Source organism: Euprymna scolopes, chromosome 23 (genome assembly GCF_053919585.1).
Source record: "Euprymna scolopes isolate OS-2025 chromosome 23, ASM5391958v1, whole genome shotgun sequence".
Taxonomy (NCBI): Eukaryota; Metazoa; Mollusca; class Cephalopoda; order Sepiida; family Sepiolidae; genus Euprymna; species Euprymna scolopes.
Window position 1 is genome coordinate 104370413 of NC_136504.1, and position 19880 is coordinate 104390292.

The 19880-nt window shown below is 39.4% G+C and overlaps 1 protein-coding gene across 1 annotated transcript; it reads left to right on the top strand.

Annotated features, from left to right (window-relative positions):
• Positions 1 to 2882: 2882 nt before the first annotated feature.
• On the top strand, positions 2883 to 3593 carry LOC145245662 (uncharacterized). The gene has a single exon (XM_080107220.1). It carries the CDS (start codon positions 2883 to 2885, stop codon positions 3591 to 3593), a length of 711 nt encoding a protein of 236 aa, XP_079963346.1.
• The last annotated feature ends 16287 nt before the right edge of the window (positions 3594 to 19880 follow it).

Below are 19880 nucleotides of genomic sequence, written 5' to 3' on the forward strand. Positions count from 1 at the left end.
TTACTGTACACATAGATTCGAAAAAGTTGTCAAAAAACAAATATATAACAAATAAATGTTATCAAAGGCAAGATAAGTTGCTTTTCTGCCAAACTGGATGTATTTTTTGTGTTTTCATTCAATGTAACATGTTTATTCATCTCGAAAAAGCATACAGTGCTTACCGATGTATTGGAAAATTGCAAATGGCGCCCGACTCTCTCTTTAACACGGTAAGTTCAGGAAAAGGTGTTGTAAATAATAAACTAGACAAAATACTGTTAGAAATTCGCTCAATATATATTACCGTGACATAAGTTGATAGATATTCGGTGTTTTTTAATAGTATTTTGTCTAGTTTATTATTTATAACACCTTTTCCCAAACTTACCATGTTAAAGAGAGAGTCGGACGCCATTTTGAATTTTCCAATACATCGGTAAACACTGCATGTTTTTCGAGCTGAATAAACATGTTACATTGAATAAAAACACAAAAAATGTATCCAGTTTGGCAGAAAAGTAACTTATCTTTCTATTGATAACATTTATTTGTTATATATATATTTTTTGACAACTTTTTCGAATCTATGTGTACAGTAATACAAACCCAAAAAAGAATGACGAGGTGTTTGCAAAACTTAATAGTGTTAGCAGAAACAAATGGAACTTTTTTCTTTTAACGAATCAATGCCTCTCCCCTGTGCTATTTGGCCACATACTGACACATCAGGGGTACGGCGCATTGATCCTTCCTATCCCTTAAAGAATTCATCCAGCATCCGGTTTGAGGAATAAAAACTCGTCTTTACTGAGAGAGACACCAAACGGAACGGACCCTTCTTCTTCGCTCTCTCTCCACCTCGGTGTTATTCTTACCAGTATCGACGATTCCACTGGGAATAACTACCGCAATAGCACCAGGTAGCCGGAGTCCAGCCTTTGACCAGGAACATATCACATTTTCCTTAATAAACTTGTTCTGTGTTACATTTTATGAAGTTGTTGCGTTCGTCATTTCAGAAGCTTGTATTGAATTATTTATTTTATTAGGTTGTGCCCTAAAAGCATTCAAAACCCTAAAATGGTAATCCCCTTGTGATATACAAGCAATTCTGAATGGTGAGCCTTTTTTCTTCGTTTTTTTTTTTTGTAAAACTGGGCACATCACAGAAAAACCAGCGAGCTAAAATTTAGTCCCAAAAAAGCAAACTTTTCAACAGAGAAAAACAAGTGAACTACGACTGACAAGTAACTCAACAAACAACAATGGCATTGAACCTCCTTTTTTCCTCTTCCACGCTAACGGATCTTGTTTTTCCAGAACTCTTTTCCTTTACAGACAACCGGCACATCACCCCGTTATTTGACTAAAGACAAGCAACGTTGGGTATACAGACGGTGAGGAAAAAGAGAATTTCACTGGCATTGGATGAACAACAATGACAAAACCCCTCGTCAGACTCAGCAAAGAAAAAAAAACACAGAACTGTCGACTTCATATCGAATTTTAAAAAATTCCAGCACAACAAAAAAAGAAAAAGGCGCTATTTTCTTGTTATGCACTGGACCTTTGCTATTTTCTTAACCAGAGAATAAATATATACATAAAAATATTTTAAGGGGTCAGCGCCACATCTTTTGAAGCACGTGGTCGATATATTCTCTCGGAAGAAAACGCGCGCTGCCACATCACATAGCACTCCGTAAGCGACAGACTGTGAGAGCATTAAAAAAAAAAGAAAAGAACATAAAACAAATGTCAGCCCTAAAAAAAGAGTAAACGCCTTTTCCACGCGTAAGTAAATACCTTTTTTTTATGAACAAACTCCGGTTTTGGAACAATCACACCAACAACAAAAACAGGACGAAAAGTCAATTGCCCAAAACATTTTCTTAAAAGAAAAAAAAAGTGACTTAACATTTTTTTTTTTTGTTTTGGTTAAGAAGTACGCAAGCACACATGCACACACGTGCGTACACATACACACTCAAGCAAGAGACAACCAATATATAAAAGAGAACTTTTCCAAAATATATATATATATATATATATATATATATATATATATATATATATATATATATATATATATATATAATATTTCTCTTTGTCTCTCGGACAAAGAAAACGTAAGTACCCTTTTAAAAAGATTTAACTTCAGGCTTTACATATATATATTCTTTTTTAAATCTCTCTCTCTCTCTCTCTCTCTCTCTCATATATATATATATATATATATATATATATATATATATATATATATATATATATATATAGACATGCACACTATATACACACACATTATATATATATAGACACACACACTTACAAAAAAACAAAAAAAAAACACACACGCATATATTAACTCTTTTACCACTGCCTTTTCCTTTCAAGAGTATATTTTTCTATTTTATTTTTTTTTTTTTGTGTGGAATCTTTTTTTTTCGTCTTTAAGAATTTTCTCTCGTATTTTTTGTCTTGTGTTAAATATTTCTCCTTTTTTCCTCAAGTAGTCCTTCGACAATGTCCTACCTATATTTCGGATAGTTAAAAAATTTTGTTGGTCTGTTGTTGCTTTCTTTATATATATACGAGTATGTAAATAGTTGCCGCGAACCTTCGCAACGATGTCACAACATAACGACATCGTGGATATGGCTATTTTAAAAGCAGTTGAGAGACTCACTCACGAGGTAAAAAAAACTTGGCAAGCTAGAGCCGCAGTCACGCATGTATCGACTCCAGACTAACTCCTTACATACGGGCCACTACCATCGCCACCACCACCGCCACTCACACAAACCGAAACTGTGCTTTTATCACAGTCGTTTTGATATGGAGGTGCGGAAATGAAAAAACCCCTGTTCATACATGAATCAGGAAAACTAAGGTCTGGGGAGATGAGTACAGCAGGCTGTTCACGGGATATTTTTAACAACCATGCCTATTTTATCACAGACTCCCTATCCCAAGCAAGTTGCTTGGTTGACACCGGAACTGCTTGCAGTATCTGGCCACTGAAACTTCTCACAGAGAAGCCTCCAGTGTCATCCATCCCACTGCAAGCGGTAAATCACTCGCCCATCCCCACATACAGTCAAATTTCTCGTTCTCTGGACTTGGAATTACAGAGAGACTTCACGTGGGTCTTCACTATAGCAGATTTACCCTACCCTATACAAGGCACGGACTTCCTGCACCACTTCAACCTGATAGTGGATATGCGTAGATGCCGGCTGATAGACGCAAATACAGAACTTTCTGTCTTTGTTGTAAAAACAAACACCCCCTCTATCAGCCAAGTATTCTTCATTGCCGCTTCAGATAACCCGTATCAGACCACCTTCCACTCCTATACGGAGTTAACAAATTTAAATTTTGTGGTAAGCGTACCCACGCACACGACAAAACACAACATCGAGACCACAGGTGCTCCTGTTTTCTCAAGCCCTCGTTGCCTCCTTGCTGATAAACTTAAGTCGGCGAAGGCAGAATTCAACCATATGCTGCAGCTAGGAATAATACGTCCCTCGTCCAGTTCATGGGCTTCCCTTTTGCATATGGTCCTGAAACGAGATGGAGATTGGCGTCTGACTGGGGATTACCGATGACTCAATGCCATGACGATACTTGATCGTTACCCAATCCCACATATACAAGATTTTGCTTCCTCTCTGCATGGTTGTAAGACCTTCTCCAAACTAGACCTAGTTAAGGCTTACCATCAGATTCCAGTGAATCCGGCCGACATACCCAAGACTGCGGTAATGACTCCATTTGGAGCGTTTGAATTCTTAACTATGCCCTTTGGTTTACGAAATGTGGCTAGCACATTTCAGCGTTCCATGGATGAAGTAGTGCATGACTTGGACTTCGTCTATAACTACATAGACGACATTCTTGTGGCAAGTGCCTCACCTGAGGAACATGTTACTCATCTCCACCTACTATTCGAATGGTTCCAGCGATGCCAGGTGAGGATTAACCCTGGTAAATGTGTTTTCTCTGTGTCGTCACTAGTTTTCCTGAGCCACATTATCAGCCGAGACGATATATCTCCGTTACCGGAAAAGATAAAGGCTCTACAAGACCTTCAACCACCCACTTCACTTCGCCAAGGCACTTCTTCAGTCTGTTAAACTATTACAGATGCTTTATCCACACTGCGCGGTTCTCCTAGCTCCTCTTTCCAACCTGTTACATAACAGGAAAAAGAAAAATGAGCAAATCTCACTTAATGAGATCCAGCTTAAGGCTTTTAATGAAGTGAAAACAAAACTGGCAACAACATCTCTATTTTCACATCCTGTACACGATGCCCAGTTTTCTCTGGTCGTTGATGCATCAGGCACAGCTGTAGGTGCAGTGTTGCAACAGCAGCACCAACAACAGTTACAACCTCTCGCATACTTTTCAAGACAGTTGAAACCGGCGGAACAACGTTACAGCACGGTTGGCCGTGAACTCCTAGCAATGTACATCGCAGTGAAACATTTCCAACATTCACTCAAGGGCCATCAATTTGTGATCTACACTGATCATTGTCCGCTTACATACACACTGCATTCTAAGCCAGACAAATATTCTCCCTGCGAAACACCTCACTTGTATTTTGTTTCGCAATTTACCAGCATTATCCAACATATCTCAGGTAAGCAGAATGCTGCGGCAGATGCTTTGTCCCGCCTTCCCATTAATTCTTTGTCCTCACCATCAGATATCGACTTGCAGCAGATGGCCTTAGATCAGCCAAGTCTGGACACAAGTTGGATCCGTCGTCACCTGAGTTTCCAACTTGCAAATTTGCATACCTGCCTGTGCCTACCTCGGACACGCAGATCATTTGTGACACTTCAACGGATTCACCTCGACCATTCATTCCAATAACTCATCGTAGAGTTGTTTTTGACACCCTACACAAGCTGACACACCCCGGATGCAGAGCCACAGTGAAGCTAATTGCAGCTAGATTTTTCTGGTCAAATATCACTGCCTGGACACGTTCCTGTGTATTCTGCGAAAAGTCAAAGGTGCATATCTGTGCACCCTTTGGAACATTCACCACCCCAGATGCTCGGTTTAGCCATGTGCACATCGACCTGGTTGGACCTTGGCCGGTCAGTCAGGGATTTACTTATCTCCTGACCTGTATAGACCATTTTACATGGTGGCCTGAAGCCATTCCCCTCACAGACATTTCGGCTGAGTCTGTAACACAAGCCCTTATATCAGGCTGAATAACGCATTACAGAGTTCCCACCAATATCACCACTGATCGTGGCGTACAGTTTGAATCCCACCTCTTCCAGAAACTCTCCAGGATTCTAGGGATCCAATGTATTTGCACTACAACCTATCACCCTGCTTTAACGGGATGATTGAACGCTTCCATTGCCAATTGAAAGCAGCATTACGTGCTTACCCTGACCAATAGCGATGGAACGAATATGTACCGGTTGTCCTTCTTGGCTGTCGTGCTGCTATCAAAGAGGACCTGGGATACTCTTCAGCCGAACTTGTATATGGAGTACCTCTATTGTTGCCAGGCCAAATGTTGATCCCGATAGAGTTAACAACAACCGATTCAGCTCTGTATGTCAACAGACTGCAAGCTAATTTTAGTAACCTCCCACCGATGCAAACTAGGGAACAGACCATTAGATCTTCGGTCCCAAAGGACATTTCGTCTTGGACTCATGTTTTTCTTAGAAAGGATGCTGTGAAAGCACCCCCTAACTTCACCTTATACTGGCCCTTATTGCAGGCTTTCATGTACTGATAAACTTTTTACCTCAGATATTAGTGGTAAAAGAGAAACTGTCTCTATTGATAGAGTAAAAAAAAGCCTTACTTGACACAAAAACACATGAGCCATACATATCCCCTACTTTCACACAGCATCAAAATATGTATACACCTGAAGTCCTAAGATATTTAATTAAATTTTAAAAAAACACCTTGTTTGTACCAAACATAGATTAATTAGCCCCAAAACCGAGTGATTTTGCCGTTCACAAAGCGCAACAAACTAAAATTTTGTATACATGGAACATACGAAGGCCCAAAATTTCAGGCAGTCGAAAGACTATGAGCATGACGTCATGTAATTTAGAGGGAGGAAGGAGTGTTCTATTTTTCTTTTTTTCCCAGACGTGCATCCATACATTCCTATTCTGGACGTTTGTATAAATTTTTACACTTTTTTAATTTAATTATTTTTATATGTTGGTTGAAGTGAGTGTCTCTAATGATGGAACTCTGAAAAGAGCTAAAAGGGAGAAACAAACTAAATATCAAAGTCTCATGTATGATATGAAAAGAAATTGGAATCTTTGTGGAAGGGAGATATCAATCATACCAGTTATTATAGGTGGGTGCTACAGGCATATGAAGAAGAACCTGGAGACCTACCCAACTAATATTCCTGGTGAGCCAAGTGCAAAAGAGATCAAGTGACAGCACTTAAGGGAACAACGAGGATACTAAAAAGAGCTCTCGGTTGGTTTCAATAAAAAGCTAGGCAACGTTGGCAGCTGGTTTGACTGCCCCATACCAAAGTTACAATCTTCAAAGGAAGAAAATTAAAAACTGAAGTAAATGCTCCAAATGAAGACGATCATGTCACCACTACACATAGTGGTCGACGGGTACATTGACTGAAGAGACTGTGTAAAACTTGGTATTTCTGTTAAGAAAATATTTTTCCTTGTTTTCCCTTCTTTCAAAAAAAGAAAAAAAAAAGAATATTCTATTACAAGAAGTTGCAAATATTCCCCAACTTTTCACACAAAAGTAAGAACAGTTTTTTTCTTTCTCGTAAAAATAAATACAATAAAATCACATTTTTATTTTTCGCTATTTGTGATGCTACTTTTTTCTCTGTCGGCTTTCAGCCTAAGCAGGGGGTTATGTAGCAGAAACAAATGGAACTTTTTTTTTCACGAATCAATGCCTCTCCCCTGTGCTATTTGGCCACATATTGACCAATCAGCGGTACAGCGCATTGATCCTTTCTATCCCCTAAGAAAATCAGCCAGAATCTAGTTTGAAGAACAACTCATCCTTACTGAAAGAGACACCAAACAGAACGGACCTCCCTTTTCTTCTCTCTCTCTCTCTCTCTCTCTCCACCTCAGTGATTTCTAATGGTATCGACGATTCTACTGGAATAACTACTGTTATAGCATTAGGTAGTCGGAGTCCAGCTTTTGACCAGGAACATATCACCCGGTACACATTCTCATTAATAAACCTTTTTGTGTTACATTTTATGAAATTATTGTGTTAGTCATTTCAGAAGCTTGTATTGAATTATTTATTTTCTTAGGTTGTGCCCTAAAAGCATCTAAACCCTAAAGGTTTCCGACTACTCTTTGATTGTATTTGAAAGATTAAGGACTAAACTTAATTTCTAAAAGGAAAAAAATATTTGTACACGTGAAAAAAAAAAAAGTTATGAAAAATGTTTTCACTGCAAGCTACTCAATTCAGCTAAATTTTGAAGTTAAATAAATTCATTGTAAAAATCCTTTAAAAGATAAATATTAGTTTTCTGGGTCTATTTCAAACATAATTAATAAAGTAAAGACCTAAGATATTGAATTAAATTAAAAAAAAAACACCTTGTTTGTACAAAGCATACATTAATTAGCCCCAAAATCGAGTGATTTTGCCGTTCACAAAACGCAACAAACTAAAATTTTGTATACACGGAATATACGAAGGCCCAAAATTTCAGGCAGTCAAAAGACTGTAAACGTAACATGACGTCATGTAATTAATAGGGAGGAAGGAGTGTGCTATTTTTCTTTTTCCCCAGACGTGTATCCATACATTCCTATTCTGAACGTTTGTATAAATTTTTACATTTTTTTAATTTAATTATTTTTCTATGTTTCTGTTTTAAATTAATTTTTTAAAATTATTGTTCAATATTATATAAGAAAAAAATATGTTACGCCGAAAGTGCCACATTCTTGCGAGCAAGGAAATTATTAAAATCTTGCATATAAAAATTATGTGAAATCTGTAATTTAAAAAAAAAAAAAAAAAAAAAAAAGTAGAAATGTTTTTTGCTATTTGTGCTGACAGAAAAGAACTCTCTAACTTTTAACTTCCGTTTCTACTCTCCGGAAGTGAGTTACTTCCCTTGAGTTCTCCCTTCTTTTCTCTTCCTTTCCTTGAAGTAACAGGTCTCGTTCCCCAGGTCTGTTCTTAGTAAAATAAAGCTTATTTAAAGTTCACTCCGTATCGAAGTTTTTTCATTACACTATTATAATTTTTTGGTACTTGTGCAGTTTTCCAGGTCGACCTAGACGAGAGGATCCAAAATGGCCGACCAGGACTGAGATATGACACGTGCCGTTGTTTCCTTAATAAATTATTTCAGTTAGGAAGAAATATCTCATGTATTAATAAATGTTAAATAATAATGAAACCTTACCAAAACAAAACGAAGTAAAAAAAAAAAAATATCTGACAATTCATCGGCTCTAGCTGAAATAATTTATTAAGGAAACAACGGCTCGAGCTTATACTAATAAATAGCAACTTACACACAAATAAATGTTAAATAATAATGAAACCTTACCAAAACAAAACGAAGTAAAAAAAAAAAAAAATATCTGACAATTCATCGGCTCTAACTGAAATAATTTATTAAGGAAACAACGGCACGTGTCATATCTCAGTCCTGGTCGGCCATTTTGGATCCTCTCGTCTAGGTCGACCGTTTTCCATTGACATTAAAAAATGAAAATATTTTTTTAAAAATATATTGTACGTACTCATCATGGGATAAAGTTTTCCTACAGAAAAAAATCACGTAATTTCATCAAGTAGTTATTTTTTTTATAGCAAAAAAAGAAAAAAATCAACGCTACAAGCGAGTAATTATTAATTCAGCCATCTTGATTCTTAACCAAACAGAAAGTTCAAGTAGGGGGATTCCCCTTCTTTTTTTTATAGGGAGGCCAAATTTCGCGAATTTGTCCTTTTTTAAAGCAGTTTGGCCTTCAAAATTTCTGTTTGGCCTTTTTTTCTTCACCGATGAAATAAAAAAAAAGCAAATAAAAACAACGCAATAAAACTTTTAAAAATACGGCACACTTTTTTGTTCTTGTTTGTTTGTTTTTTTTGGTAATTTTCCTTATTTTTTTTATTTTTTCAAGATAATATAGGCACCGCCAAAAATGGCCGCAAAATCAAGTTGTTGTTTTTTAAAACGAAATTACATTTATTAAAATCCATTATTTCTGAGTAACTTTTTTTTTCCAGAAAGATAAAACCCTGAATTTTATCATATAGAAAACAGAATAATGTAAAACTTTTTCTACTATTTTTAATTAAATTTTAGATGTTAAATTTCTCAAAAAGTTAACAATTGACATTTTTTGTCTTGCACAAAAAACGTACATAAATATTAAAAAAAAAAAAAAAAAAAGGGTTTTGAAATAATTAATTTATTTATTTATTGTCTAACTAAGATTTAGGATGGTTTTCTAAGAGAATATGCAAAAATATAATATAAGTACCTGAATTTCAAATAATTCCACTTATTCATATAGCTAACCAGATATTTCGCGTCGGTCTAGAGTCTAGATCGCAACTGTTTACGTTTGCGTTTGATAAGAAAACTATGGAAGACCAAACAGGCCAAAAAAACTTATTTTTCAGTGACGAAAATTTCAATGTATTATTAAGCTGAGGCTGGCCAGTACCATGGGTGACCATTTGTATGAGTTTGGTTTTTAATATGTATGTGTGTGGGGGCCAGGCTCCCCAAAAGGGGGGGGGGCAATTGAAAGCAGAATAAAAAAAAATTATTTCAGCGCGTTTGGTCCACCGTAGTCGAAAGGCGGCAAACGTTTTCAAACGGGATCGAAAAAAATGATGCTATTTTTAACACAAAGGGCACAATATTTATCGAATTTTTTTTTTTGTATCGATTATTCAAAGCATGCCCTGTTTAATAATGGTCATGCATTATTCGGCTCGCTAAAAAAAAAATGTTAATTTATTTATCAAAAATTTTAAAATGGCTTTTTTCGTATAAATATTAAAAAAAAATTTTGTTTTGCTTAACTTAAATTAATTATTTTACTTAACATATTCACCGAATTTCACACTTCAAAACTCAAAAGCGGGATAATTAAGCACAATCGAAGTTCTGATATTCAGACGTCAAAATAAGGTATGCAAACAATTTTTTTTTTTTAAATCTATAATTCTGTCCCTTACAACAACACAATATCTTGTGTTCAGTTTCAGATGATTATTTTAAGCATATTTGTTCCCACTTCAAAACAAGGGGGGTTTGTAAGCAAATATATATATATATATATAAATATCGTTTATGAAAAATAAGTACACTGTTATAAAGTTCATTCTTCTCCTAATAATCACTGACAATTTCGTATTGATCGGATAATTACCTGATTTTTGGTAGATTTTTAAAAAGACGGTCCGTCAAAAAGTACTGACCTCTCCCCCCAGTTTTGCCGGTGCCTATACTATTAAATGGATACTATTATGCCAAATTAGCCCCCCCCCCCCCAAAAAAAAAATGCACAAAAATTCGAGATTTAAGGTTTTGACGAGATAAGTTAGCGACTTGTCCGGACTATTGCGAGAGAACCATCCATTAGTTTTTCCTGAAATTTTGCCACAAATTGTATTTCAATACATAGATGTGCATAGTAACAACATTTTTTTGTCGAAAATTACCGTTGCGTCCCCAGGGGCTCAAAACCGGTCAAAAAGGCCCCAAATGGCCAAAAATGAGACTTTTTGCCCCATAGTATTTGATCCATCGATTAGATTTTTCTGAAACTTGGCCAAAATGTGGTGTCCATTGTTCTTAATATAAATTCAGAACGGTTGACCCTAGCAAAATTCTGGTTTGCGTCCCCGGGTACTTTTAGTGCTAAAAACACCCCTTTCTGTAACTCTTTTTTTCATATTTCTCATCAAAAACTCAATATGTATTTCTATATAGTGGTTTTTCATGGGGCTGAATTCAGATATACAGGTGCTGGTCATTGAATTAGAATATTTACAAATTATTTTAAAATCCTTTCAAATTCAAAATGTAAAAAAATCCTTTAATGTAATTCTGAACAAACGCAATCTTCTATCAGAGCATCGAATTTCCATCAAAATTCTGATAACAATTATCATTCAATTTATAAAAATTCGAAAATATTCAAAAACAGCGTTCCATTGAATTAGAATAATTATTTTTTTTTATTATTTAATCATTTACAAAAATACAAAAATTAATATTTTCTTGGTGCACCTTTTACTGCTATCACAGCCTGAATCCTACGCGGCATAGACTCTACCAGTCGGTAGCACACAGATGGAGAAATGGCACCCCAAGATTCTTGAATGGCATCATTCAGCTGCTTCGTGGTTGTGGGCTTGTACTCCCTAACTCGCCTTTTCACGATATCTCAGAGGTGCTCTATAACATTCAAGTCTGGGGAATTAGTTGGCCATGATAATACTTGAATGTTTCTCTCTTCAAACCACTTGGCAGTAGACTTGGCAGAATGAGCTGGTGCCAGATCTTGTTGAAAGATGAATTCTTCATCCCCAAACTGCTCTTCAATGACTGGTATGAGGGAGTTCTCAAGCACGTCTTGGTATACAGCAGCATTGACCGTTTTTTTTTTTTCAAAAAACAAAGTTGACCAACACCTCTGGAACTCATACTTCCCCATACCATTTGGCTCTGGGGGAACTTGACACTTCTTTTTAAGCAGCATGGATGATACTGCTCGCTAGATTTCCGCCAAACTCGAGCTCCTTGATCCCCAAAAGAAATGCAGAATCTAGATTCGTCAGTAAAGACCACATTTGACCAGTCTTCTGATGTCCAATTTTCGTGGTTCTTTGTCCACTGCAACCTTTTAACCTTTTGCTTCTTGTTAAGAAGAGGCTCCACAGCTGAAATCCGATTCTTGTACTCCAGTTTGTGAAGACGACGGTAAGTGGTACTCCTGGAAACATCCATGCCAGAGGTGTTGCAGCTGTGCGCTGTGCGGTAGATTTAAATCTATTATTTTTTGCAATATCGTTCAGCTTCCCATCCCTTCTTTTGGACGTCTTTTTGTTACCTCTGCAGTTTCCACGATTGCTTTGAGGATTCTTGAGAACCTTGGACACAGTAGATTGTGAGCAGCCTAATTTATCAGCAATTTCTCTCTGATTCTGTCCATCCTGTCGAAGCTCAAAGATCTTCTTTTCCTCTTTAGAAATGTCCACAGTTCGGCCCATTGTTGAGATTTGTTGGTGAAAATGTTGGATAAATGGTTGAAGAATTATATGTGAATGTCTACAATAGTCCGTGACTCACTTTTATACTTTAAAATTGGTAACACTTAACTTTATTCTAATTCAATGAAATGCCTCTCACAATATTCTAATTCAATGAAATGACTACTTTTACTGAACGGGAGTTGACACACTACATGAGTCATCAGTGAGTGCGCTGAAATTGTGTTAGTCTATTGTAATTTGACCATAAACTAAGTCATCGAAGTAAAATAAATAAATTTCAATAATATTTGTGCAGTAGTGAGGAGTTTGAATTTTGGTGTGTTAAATTTTTATAAAATATTCTAATTCAATGGCCAGCACCTGTACATGTAGAGGCCTAAAACTGCACCATTTGTCCATTTCCACTGCGATTCGCCGTTCCTAGGGACCCAAAAGAGGTAAAAACTGATGAAATCTGATCCTGCATAAAACGTTTAAATCTTTTTTCATATTTCTCAAAAACTTGATATGCATGTTATATAGTGGTTCTCATACAGAGGGGGACCACGCAGGCGCGCTTGTTTTAATAGTAATTATTGAAGAGAAAGTCATAATTAACTAATTTAAAAAGATGTTTGGATGTCAAAACTTGTAGTTTTTTTTAATTTTGGCTTTTTTTTTCTTGATTTACATGAGAAAAACAGCCCCGGAATCAACATCTGCTAACATTTTTCATATCAGGAAAAAATCTTTTTCTAAAGACTGAGGTAAACTCACACCTAAATGTTTAAATTTGTTTCCACACTTATTAAACGTTTATATCTAACCTCTCAGAGAATTCACAGTTGAGTATGAAACCGTTCTGGGGACATTATTTTAGTGCTGCCCCTTGGCCCTGTCCAGTCAGGTCACTTGATCACTGAGTATATCTTCTCTGAAATAATTAATGTTTGTATTTTTTGTTTGGAATTCTTTAAACCTAACGCTTTGAAATTAATTGAATCAATTTATTTTCAATTTATGAAAATTTGAAAACTTAACTGTTAAACTATCTCTTAAATATCTATTTAAAGTTGTATTTAAAAAGAAATGTTTAAAAATAATCATATACTTTTTCCTGAGTAAGTCTCAAAAGTGTTATTAAAAATCAATAATTATAGATTTTCTTACTATTTGGGATTAATAGCCATATTTGACATTATTAAAAAAAAGTCAATATTTTAAGTTGATACCCCTCACCTCCTGAATAAATTTAGTATTGTGATGACTGAAATAATTTTTCTCTAAGAATATGATAGACAAATAGGAACTTATGTACAAATTGTACCAATAAAAATGTCATAGAAAAATTGGCACTAATAAAAATGGTAAAATTGGTTAAATATGAAAGAAATAGCAGGAGTGAAACGCACTGATACCCATCTGGCATCAATTGAAATGAATGGGTCACGTCTCGTGGAGGCTTCATGTTTTGACAAGCTTCTGGGTTTGACCTTTACTCCTGATCTGAAATGGAACAAGTACATAAAATCTGTTGCCAAGGTTGCTGGAAAAATGGTTGGATCCTTCTACCGCTCCTGTAGATATCTCACTGCTGATGCAATTCTCTACCTGTATAAGAGCCAGGTACGTCCATGCATGGAGTACTGTTGTCACATCTGGGCAGGAGCTGCTAGAAAGAGTTTATCCTGCCTCGACAAAGTTCAAAATAGACTTCGTAACCTAGTGGGGGATGCCCTTTTCTCTTCCCTGCAACCTCTTTCCCACAGAATAGACGTTGCAAGCAATAAACATTTATTATAGCCTGGCAACCCTGAACATATTTACTCTTCTACTTACCTAGGTAAATATTTTAGTTTGTTAACTGTACCTTTTATAATTCCTTTTTCGTTTGGTTTTCTTTGCTGAAAATTGCCCTTAAATATTATTTATATTAAAATGTTTGAAAGATAACATAAGCCAAAAAACAATATTTTATTAAATATTTTAGAAAAATAGAGATTTGAACAAAGTCTTTCATGGAGGGGGGCACAGAAATTTTCTGCCCACAAATAAAATCTGAATATTTTTTTTTTAAATATTTTATAAAAATAATTTTGAAACGTCTTTCATGGGCGGTGGGGGGCACAAATGTTCTCCACTCAAATAAAATCTGAATATGTTTTTTTAAATATTTTAGAAAAATAGAGATTTGAACAAAGTCTTTCATGGGGGCACAGACATTTTCTGTCCTCAAACTGAATATATATATAATTTATAAATATTTTATAAAAGTAAAATCGAAAGTATTTATGGGAGTGGGGTGCAGAAATGTTTTGGCATCAAATAAATTTTTAAATAAAAATAATAATTTCAAAAATTATTCCGGGGTGAGGCGACAACTTTGGGTACATGGTGGCTATGAGCATTCCAGAAAGTGTAAACACAATATTGTATTAAATATTTGGCACTTGTGCATTTGTGTGCCGATCGCCATCTTGTGTCTTGATAAACCCTTTCAAAAGGGTGAAGTGATATTTGCGACACTTACGTCACCCGCGCGTCGTCCAGTGGTGGAATGACCCCGGTTGTCGGTTTTGATGTTTCCTCAGCGATGATGTCACGGCCGGTTTCCTAAAACAGACTTGTCATGCAAAAACAATGGAAGAGACCAAGTCAATAAGCGTTTCTTTTTGTTTAAACTTCTTTGTATTCAATCAGGGTACAATCGCAGTTAGCTGTTTAGTTAGGGACTGGCCACTTGTTAACTGCGAGGTTTTCTCTTCTCTCTCTCCGACAGACAACTCAATTATCTACTTGACAGGGACAGTCGATGGGGGAATCTACGTTCGTCGAACCCAAGGAAGCAAGGCTCTCTCTCTTACTCTCTTACTCTCTGACTGTCAATCTCTCAAGGCTCGCTGCTTATATTGTGGGGGCGTGGACTGGGTCTCTTCCCGTTTCAGGTCGTTGGCCAATCAGAATTAAGGGATCACTGTCCGTCAAATCTTCGCCAGGCGGTATATACCCAAAAAGGAGCTGCCTTTCTTTCTCTGTTGGCATTCGGTTGTTCCCTAATGGAATTTGACAGGACATAAAAACAGAAATGCCTAACTTAATTACTTTTGAGAGGACATAAAAACCGCTGAATCCGATTCCACAAAGGCCACGCGCCTGTTCAATAGGATCACGTGTCGCCCCGCTGTTCGGCGACTGTTTGCCCCTGTAGATCGGAATTTCATTGGTATCCTCGCCACCCACGGGCTGTCATGGCCAATTTAACGTCATCACGTTCTTCCACCATAAGCTACGATCTTATCTTTTTTTTCTCTTCTTTTCGTCGTTTACAGCTGCCTGTTTTCCCTTTCTTTTTCCACGGGTTCACCGGCGGTGAACTTCACCGCTACTCTTGGCCTTTTGGTCAGGATCAAAGTGCAGCATCTGTTCTTCGGATGCCGCACTTCCATTTCTTGTTCTCTTTCGGTGGAGGAGAAATCCTTCACGACTGGGACAATTCTTATTTTTGTACCCTTGAGCGTCTCTCATTCCACTCCCCTCCCATCGACATGTCTTTTACATCGTAAAATACACCTTTTGCCAGGTGAATTGTTTCTCAGATGGCTGGATTGCCAACTGCACTGACCGTTTCAATGAGAGAGAGAGAAGAAAAGGGGGGAAAAAAAAATCGCAAATCGTGAGCCAGCCCCTCTTTCGAGAATATATTAACCGCATGCCAAAAGAAAAGTGATAAAGTCTCTGGAGTTTTAATTGTTCGGGTTAGTTGTATGAAACAAAACACAAAAAAAAAACAGAGAAAAAAAAACAAAATAAAGTAAAAAAAAAACAAAAACAAAAAAAAACAACAAAAAAAACAAGAAACAGGCGGAATGAAAGGAGGGGAAGAAAAAAAACGTCTTGGTTGTTAGGAGAGTGTGGGTGTGTGTGTTCCCTCCTCTTCTGTCTCTGTTTGTCTTAGGTTTACAGGTGTAAGATTGAAGTGTCATGGAAGGAAAAAAAAAATTCTTTTTTTGTGTGTGTGTGCGCGTTTTCACCTTTGTTTATCTTTGGTCTGCAGGTGTAAGATGGAAGTGTCATGAAAAAATATTATATATTTTTTTTTTTTTTTTGCTTGCTGTGTGCGTGTGTGTGTGCGTGCGCGTCCATAGGTGTGTTTTCTCTTCCTCACTGATTCTCCCGCTACTTTCTTACAATTTTAAGGGCCATTTTGGGCGGCCCCCCGAACGGACTCGTCCTTCGCTCGTTCCACCACGCCTGTCACAACCGGGGTTGCACCGGCCGGCCCCCTCCTTTCGCTCAGCTGCTCGGCCGCCTGTGCTTCAGTGGTGCGCATCCCCCCCCCCCAGTGCAACATAGCACTGCAGTGCCTGTCTAACGAGGTCCACAGGCTACCTTAAATCATGCAGTCGCTCAACCCGTATTTTCAATAACACGTCTCTCAACCTTCCCGGGGCCACTATGCTGGGGGTACAGGTTCCCCGATGACAACACCCAACTGCGCACACACACGTACACCTTTCTTTTTTCTCTGGCCGCTACGCGTGGCTGGCCGTTGGTATTCTCATCTTCATCATCTCCCCCCTCACATCCTTATCCAGCTATCTGCAAATTAAAAACACTCTCCAGATTTTCTTTTCTCACACCTCATTGAACAAATCCTATCCACATATCCATCTTTCTTTCTTTTTCTCTTCCTTCCTTCACTTGTCCCATAAGCATTCTCTCACTCGGAACAAGGTACAGCATCTGCCCTAACGCCACACCCAACATGCACTATTCTCATCCAGTGAAGGAGAGATCCTCCCCGACCGAGGCAATCCTGCCCTTCAGTCCCATAATTTGTCCCAGCAGCGCCATTTTGGTCAGAGACCAAGTGCAACAACTGTTTCAATGCTACACTAACAATATTCAATCCCCGTCCCGTGAAGGAGAAATCCTTCTCGACTGAGCATTTCTAAATTTCTTTTTTTTTCAAAACAGAACAATATCAGCACCGTTAGTTTCTTTAAGATATTCTACTCGACAGTTTAAATTCCCCCAAGACACCCTCGCTCAATACGCGACTTTCTCGTGCTAAGTTACTCTCCCCGTTGGCCAATTTACTCACTGCGAGATACTTCTCAATTACTTATAGTTCTTTTCTGCTATTTACGGCGCCCCTCCCCCTGAAGCCTTCCGTTTTAGTCCCTAGCTACCTCCAAGGTCAGTCCGCGACACAATCTGCCAACAGTGCGAACACATGGGGGCCCTCCATGCATCCACAGAGAAAACAGCTGCACCACATTTAAACCTGGAGATGTCGCTCCAACCTCCCGTCTCTGTCCTACTGACCCCCACTGGTCCTTGGTGGAAGGACGTCACACTACTCCTGGGACAGGGAATCCCCTGCTCCCCTCAACGGCAGCCTCGGTTCACCTCTCCCCATTTGCTGGAGCCAGGAGATGGGTATTGGACACTCTTCATCCCCTTCGTTCGACTCCTCAGCTGACTCTGCGGTCAACTGCCATTCCACTCTCTTTTCTTCATGAGCCGCGCCTACTCTTCGTGACCTCCCACAGCTGGTGAAGTGGAACCCTGAAATCTCCCGTTCCAACCTTCCGTCCGTCTCTATATTTCTAGGCTCTATGGAGGTCGTCTCTCTTGTCTTAAACCGTCGCTCGGTGTCGTCCCTATAGTCGTCAGGAACTCTGTCCTCATCTCGCGTTTGACTACCCCCGGGATTCTTTATCTTTTTACCCGTCTCCCTCATCCAAACTTGGTCACCCTGTCTTAACTGTCCAGTAAACGCTGCCTTTTTTTTCTTCTTGACCTTCCTGGTCCTATTAGTCCTATCGGCCGTCGCCTTGAGGACCGTCCCTGATTCTCGGACTACTGGATCTGTAGGAGTTACTCCCTTCTTATTAACCCTATACGTCGCTACCCGTTTGACTTGGGACAATTTTCCTCCCTGTTCCTTGGTGCTATCCACCTTGCCCATACAGGTCCCGACCGTTCTTGGGGAAAGCCTCCTGTTGCTGTCAGCTCCCATAGGGAGAGGGACAGACCTTGTGTCACCTAGTGGTATCTTCACCCCTCTCACCGTTAGCGCATCTGGATTAAAACTCAGAGTGGCTCCCCTCGCTCGGAGCCAATCCTCTCCCAGAATCATTTCGTTGCATAGCCCTGGGTACCACATACAGGGGGAAATTCTCTTTCTTTCCGGCCACTCGAACGGGTAGCCATACCTTCCCTGTCACCGACATCCAGCTACCGTCAGCCTGACTGAGCCCCACATCCGACGGGTACAACCTTCTCCTCCCTGCCACAGTCCGACAGACGTCCGCGTCTATTAGGGATATTATCGCTCCGGTGTCAACCAGAGCCTTCACCTGCGTGGCTCCTATCGTCACATTACAGGTGAGTTCTCCCTTTTTTGTGAGTGGAGGGAACACCTGGGCTCTCCTCTTTTCCTGTTTCAGGGTTCTCTCCTGGTACCCCGCTCCCGTGAGCATCGCAACTTGTGACAGTGGTTTCTTTCCAACCCTACCTGTCTGCCCTACCTCTCTTTCTCTACAGATTCGCTGAGGGGGTAGGGTTTGGTTCTGATTCCCTCTCCCCAGAGGATCTTTCGCCCCCGGGTGGCTTTTTCCTCGGTCAGGACAGTCCCTCCTAATATGTCTCGGGTCTCCACACCGCCAACACCTGTGGGACTGGTGGCTGTAGGAGAAACGGTCAATTTTACCTCCTCTCTGACACGCGTTCAGTTCGGTCTTTACGATGCCCACTCTTACTCCCCCATTATGTCGGGGTGTCTTCTCGTGGACAGTGGGGCACTCTCTCGACCTGTGGCCCTCGCCGCCACAGTTCCAGCACACCAATCCAGGCTGGCCCCGGGCGCGTCCTCCGGCCCCATATCTCATTCTGTTCCCCAGTTCCCCGCTCCTATTTCGCGACTCCTCTCCCATTATTATTTTCTGCAACCACGCATAGTTCTTAGCTATTTTGCGTGCTTCTTCTAGAGTGTCTGGGCAACTCTTTAGCACCTCTATCTTGGTCGCTTCGTCCCGCAATGCATCTACCATCGTGTCAACTAGCATTGCTTGGGTTGTGGGCATCTCGCGGTGTTCGGACACTGGATACGCCAGGACCGCCAGTTCCTGCATGCGGTCGACCAGTTCATCCACACTCTCCCCGTTGGCCATCTCTATTCGAGACAGCTCGCGCACCGCCTGCACCATGGTCTTTTCGCCGGCGAATTTACTCTTAACCTGATCGCGAAAATCAGACCAGGCTATGCTTGGGTTGCTTTCCAAGCATTTACATATATATTCTGAGGCCGCTGCGACTGCTCCGTCACAGGCAAGCAGCACCATTTCTCTATCGGTCAACCCGTATACTAATCTTTTTTTTCTATTATCGCCAACCACTCCTTGACTCCCCTCGGGTCTCCCCCATATGCGGGTACACTGATTCCCCACAGTGGCCGCTCCATGGTCATCTGCAGCTCAACAGTCTGCTCTGACCCTTCCCCCATCGACTGACCCGCCCCGAGTCCTCCCTGAGAATACATTATGTTATTATCTATTTTTTTTTCACTCTTACCACTCCTCGCCCCCTACAAGGTGTAACAGCGCCCAACACAAAACACAGACAGCCGCTGA

Excerpts from the sequence above, each read along its gene's own strand:
- LOC145245662 (XM_080107220.1), top strand. The coding sequence starts at position 2,883 with ATGAGTACAGCAGGCTGTTCACGGGATATTTTTAACAACCATGCCTAT.